At 41.7% G+C, this 6,072-nt stretch overlaps 1 protein-coding gene across 1 annotated transcript; it reads right to left on the reverse strand.

Annotated features, from left to right (window-relative positions):
- Window positions 1–3,606: 3,606 nt before the first annotated feature.
- LOC120442556 lies at window positions 3,607–5,022 on the reverse strand. The gene has a single exon (XM_039619187.1). It carries the CDS (start codon window positions 4,911–4,913, stop codon window positions 4,092–4,094), a length of 822 nt encoding a protein of 273 aa, XP_039475121.1. The 5' UTR covers window positions 4,914–5,022; the 3' UTR covers window positions 3,607–4,091.
- Between the last annotated feature and the right edge of the window lie 1,050 nt (window positions 5,023–6,072).

The raw sequence follows: 6,072 nt of genomic DNA on the forward strand, positions 1-6,072 counted from the left end.
TTTTCTGTTGATTGTTTGAAATAAATAAGTGAGATAAGAGCCCAGACAAAATTCTTCGGGAGGTGTAGCCGTTAGGGGTGGGGTAGGTGTGGGATGTGGGGGGTGGATAACAGAGCTCTCCGAAAACGTGGAAGCACTTTTGCAAATATGTGATATTTTGATAAATTAAGTAGATATTTGAGCATTACACAGCTACATTGTCGCCTGAAAATATCTTACAAGGTTATTTTGTGACCCAGAAAGGGTAATCTGGGGAAAAGGGGATCACATTTGTCGGCCACGGTTGTTGGAGCCTGTGCGTATTTGTAAGCGCCGGGTAATGGCGGAGGAGCCGCTGAAAAACTTATTACTTTTTCTGGGTCACAAAATAAACTTTTAAGATATTTTCAGGCGAGAATGTAGCTGTGTAAATTTCAAATATCTGCTCGATTTGTCAAGACATCACATATTTGCAAAAATGCTCCGACGCTTTCGACGCCTATTTCTTTTTTTTCATGCTTTGTGGCAGCTATAGAACATCTGTGGCATCTATTAATGTCAAATCTAGCCTTTATTTAACAACATAAGCAAACTCTATGTTACAATGATTGCACAGCCATTAAGGATCAAATCAGTTTCTGAAAAATGTTCTGTTTTTTTCTCCTCTGCTTGCTTCTTACTGTCTTTGAGGCCGATCGGGACCAGCACTCCTGTTGTTGGACAGAAAGACATCAACTCAGTGGTAAGTATTTTGGTTTTCCAATATATTAGCAACTGTCAGTAACATTTATATTAATCAGGCTGAACTTTAATCATACTTTAGATCAGCCTGTTTTACTTATTGTTTTATTTGTGCTTTGGTTTGGGGAAGTTGTTTCTTCACTGATCTTTTCCTGTCTTCTGTTATTAGACTTGAGATATGACTGCACTATGCTGTTGCTGGTGACCACAGTTAATTCTACAAGACATGCTGTGTAAGTAAACAAACAACAACAGTTTGGTCTGCATTTCTTGAAAGATCACATCCCCCAAACTTAGTTTAGAGGGTCTACACTGTATATAGTGAAGTCTGCAAGTTTTCTAACAGCAAAATCTGTTTTGTGCCCAAAATCATTTTGCACATCATTAGAATGAAAGTTATTGGCCATGTTTGCATAGCCCTTTTTAAAATGATGCTTTCATGACATTATTGTGTGTTGGGTGGTGGTCAGGGCTATCCAGACTGACAAGTGGGACATTGAATGTCACCTCTCCGGTGGGGAGGGAGCCTGAGATCGTCTAAATTGGAGTCTGTTTTATACCAAATGCAGAAAAAAATGTTTTAAGAAAGCAATTAAGTTCATGTTCCAAAAAATATGATTGTTTGCTTGCAGGACAACAGGAGAGATGAGTCCTCCGTCACAGATGGTGTGGTCAGTGAAGATGGTCGCCTGCAGGTTCAAGCTCATTGCATCTCCAACCCACATCCACTGCCACTGTACTTAAGGGAAGTTAAAGACTTTCTTCTGCACCTACATTTGGATCACCTCGATCCATGACAGTCATTCAGGCAGTAATGCCTGGACTGGAAACAAGCATCCTCAAAATAATACAACATTCCAGCTCCTGTGTTGGAATGGAAAACAAATGTGTTGTTTAAATTAGAGACTGCACTTGTGACAGAACAATAAATATTTTATTTTGATTATATAAGTAATGTAAGTACAAAACAAACTTGTGGTAGGCCTAAACTTATTTTCAGAATAATTACATCTGAGACTTTGTTTCATTGTAAGATTATAATTGTTTGTTGTTCAGCAGAACAGTGTCCAGTATGTTGGCTGTTATACTTTGTTGTGTTTGAAAATAACAGTTGGGCTCATTTTAACATCATTACAAAAATTGTTGTTAATTATTTTTAATCATATTCAGGTTACCACAAATTGTTTTTTCATTTAGTTGAACTTAACATGTTTGTCAGTAGGTAAACAATTAGTATTGTACAGTCAGAAATATCAAGTTATTGTTAATACTGCAGACTTCCAATGTATAAGTTGTCCTAACAGTCATCTTAAGTAAGCTTTACTTAGTTTTTTTGAGGCAACGAGTTTCCATAATTTTTTTGAGTTCTGGGAACTAACAAGGCTGTACAGTGTACTCAAAATGAGTAAGTTGCCCTAACTTGGTCATCTTACGTAAACTTGATCCAATGTTTTTGAGTTCTGGGAACAAATGAGCTTGTACAGAGTACTCAAAGTAAATAAGTTGTCCTAACTTAGTCATTTTTAGCTAAGCTTTACTCAATTTTTTTGAGGCAACGAGTTTCCATAATTTTTTTGAGTTCTGGGAACTAATTAGATTTTACAGTGTGTATCCCATGACACAAAGCCATGTGTCCTATAGAATTTTAAGACTACCACAAACCTTTATTGTATGTGGTGCTCATATTATGCCTGGCTGATTTTTCAAATCAAATTCTTTGAGCCAGGAAGGTCTGAAAACTGCTTCAATAGGCAATAAAAGACAGAGCAGAATAAACTGTGTTGTGGTCTAAGTCACAGAATATGCATGCTAGTGCAAAACTGTCCTTAAGGTTAGGGTAAGATTTTGAAGCTAGAGATGAGGTTGTCACTTATCAGATTGCAGAGGATTCACAGGAGAAATTTTCATAAATGAATAAAGAACCATAGTCCATAGATTACTGACTGTAAGTAGAGCTGCAATTAGTAATGAAAATTAAAATCCAACGTTCAAGAAAGTTTTCATACGTGGTGTCTTTGCCACTCCTAGAGCTAAACTACTAACATGATTCAGTGTAAGCTTCTTGGCCCACCATACAGTGAAAAAAAGAACATGTTGGATTTATTTAATTCAATAGTGGACATTGGTTGCACACAATTGTTTTGCTTTGGCAGAAACTTAAAAAAATGAGTTAAATCAACACAACTTATTCATATTCAATAAACCTGTGCATTTTATGTTGATAAAATGTGAAACATGTTTAGATGAAGTAAGTTAAGCTCTTGGAATATTTTAATCCTTCACAACTTTGTCACTTTATTCCTACACTATTCAATAACTTTTAGCCCAGTACTACTTGGTCACTTAAATACTACATGATGTCTTCATATTACATAATGTCCAACAAAGTCTAGAGTCTGGTTAACATAAAAACTGAATGGATTTACAACGACTTCCCCTCTATCTATCCTCCTATCTTTATCCGGGTTGCAGGGTGGCAGGGCCATAACCCAGAAGTGATAGGGTAAGAGGCAGGGTACACCCTGGACAGCTTGCCAGTCTATCACATAGAGACAAACAATAATAATGGATTAATAATAATGGATTGGATTTCATATAGCGCTTTTCAAGGCACCCAAAGCGCTTTACAATGCCACTATTCATTCACTCTCACATTCACACACTGGTGGAGGCAAGCTACTGTTGTAGCCACAGCTGCCCTGGGGCAGACTGACAGAGGCGAGGCTGCCATATCGCGCCATCGGCCCCTCTGGCCAACACCAGTAGGCGGTAGGGTAAAGTGTCTTGCCCAAGGACACAACGACCAGGACAGAGAGCCCAGGGATCGAACCAGCGACCTTCCGGTTGCAGATACGCTTCCCAACCCCCTGAGCCACGGTCGCCAAACAACCACTCACATTCACATTTATGGGTAATTTAGAATCACCAATTAACTTAACTCTGACTTCTAACTGTGGGAGGAAACCAGAATACCCACTGCAAACTAGCTAGATTGTGGATTTAAACCCAGGACCTTCTTCCTGTGAGCCAACACCACAAACCATCACGCCACCAAGCTATCAATCCAGGCTTAACAAAAGTAGGAAAGCTATGATTAAATGAAAACTTACAGACGGTGGTGTCGATGGCACAAACAAAAGGCAGATGTCGCTGGATCAAATTTCCCCACATGTGATCTGCTAAGAACTAAACAAACATGGCTGACTTCCTGTCACTTCCCAAAACTGGTTTTCAAAATAAAACGAATTTCAAAATAAAATTAGCTCACTACAAAGAGCGCCTATATTGCAGTAAAATTAAGAGCGGAACACTCCCCATCTGGTATCTGTTAAGATGCCATATATCAATATTCAAACCACAACATAACCTTTTCAGTCCTGGTTCTTTAAAACCATAACAACCTCCGTTATAGGCCTGAGGAACACTTTGGCCACTCCGTCTCTGACGACCCGGATCTCGATCTTGCAGACGTTTCCATCACCGCCGGGGAAGGTGTTCATCACAAGAGCCATGGGCCAATCGTTCCGGCATGTACGATCATCTTTCATCAAGACAACGTCACCTCTTTCGATGTTTGGGCTGGACTCTTGCCATTTACGACGAAGTTGCAGGGTCTGCAAGTATTCGCGTTTCCAACGATTCCAGAATTGGTCGGCCAACCTTTGCACTTGGCGCCACTGTTGCTTATACAGGTCCTTCTCAGTGAACGTCCCTGGAGGAGGTGGAACACTCTGCTTCTGAGTGAGAAGCATTGCTGGGGTAAGTATCTGAGGAACGTCAGGATCTGAAGAGACAGAGACAAGCGGTCTAGAGTTGATGATGGCTGTCACCTCCGCCATCAGGGTGCACAGGACTTCGTGGGTCAAACTGGAGGAGGGAGTATGCATCAGCATTGAGTCTAGGATTCTCCTTGCAACTCCTATCATGCGTTCCCACGCACCGCCCATGTGCGAGGAGTGAGGTGGATTGAAATGCCATGTACATCCACGATTGTTGGTGTATCTCTGAACTTCTGACTTTGACAAAACCTTTTGGAACTCCAACTCTTTGCAAGCACCAACGAAATTGGTTCCACAGTCTGAGTATAGGTGCTCAGAAGGACCTCGGATTGCAAAGAATCTTCTCAAGGAGTTGATGAACGAAGAGGTGTCTAAAGACTCTATTACTTCTATGTGGACTGCACGTGTGCTCATGCAAGTGAAGAGAACATTGGTTTTGGGCACCAATGCCAACCATTACATCTGTTGGTTCCTCGGCTGCTTGCCTTAAAAGAACAAACCACGTGGATGAGTGTTGCAACTCCTCTCCGTATGGCCTTCCAAGAAGAGAATTTCGTGAATCTCTCACAGCCCAGCAACTTGTCCTTTTGACTCGTAACACAGGTTGTAACTTGTGGTCGTATCTCAACATCTGCGTCTGGGTTGATAAGCTCAAAGGTCTCATGTTGCTCGCTGCTTGGCTGTGACTTGTATAGAAATGTTGGACCCGTGAACCAATTGGTTCTGGTGAGCTGTGAGGCTTGAACAGACCTAGAAGCATGGTCAGCTGGGTTATGCTCCGTAGGTACATACCTCCACTGATTTGGTTGTGTGGACTGGCGGATTCTCTGGACCCTGTTGTGGACATAAACATAGAAATGTTTGGACTGATTATGAATGTAGCCCAGCACCACTTTACTGTCACAGTAGAAGGTGACTGCATCAATTTGGATATCGATCTCTTGAACGATAAACTCAGCAACTTCTACGGCTAGCACTGCCGCACACAGCTCCAGTCTGGGTATGGTAGGTTCAGTTGGTGGTGCAAGTCTAGCTTTCCCAAGAATAAAACCCACATGAATCTGGTCATTTGCATCTGTTGTCTTGAGGTACGCCACCGCGCCAATCGCTTTGGTTGAAGCATCTGAAAAGATGCATATCTCTTTACGACTGGCATTGGAACAGGAGGTGGTGGTATACGCTCGAGGGATATGAAGATGTTGCAGTTCTTGAAGCGAATTTTTCCATGTCTCCCAAACCTTACATTTGTCCTGAGGAAGTGGACTGTCCCAGTCGGTTCCATCTAAGGTCAACTCTCTCAGCAATGACTTGCCTTGAACGGTCACAGGAGCGACGAAGCCGAGAGGGTCGAAAAGACTGTTTATGGTGGAGAGAATCCCGCGTCGTGTGAACGGCTTGTCACTGACTGACACTTGGAAGGTGAATGTGTCCCTTTTAACATCCCAACTCAATCCGAGGCTTCGCTGTGTGGGTACTGCGTCTCCATCCAAGTAAAGATCTTTAATGCCCTTAGCATGATCTCCTGCAGGAAAGGCTTTCAAGACGTCAACGCTGTTGGACGTGATCTTGTGAA

The sequence above is a fragment of the Oreochromis aureus genome, linkage group 11 (genome assembly GCF_013358895.1).
Source record: "Oreochromis aureus strain Israel breed Guangdong linkage group 11, ZZ_aureus, whole genome shotgun sequence".
In the NCBI taxonomy this organism is placed as follows: Eukaryota; Metazoa; Chordata; class Actinopteri; order Cichliformes; family Cichlidae; genus Oreochromis; species Oreochromis aureus.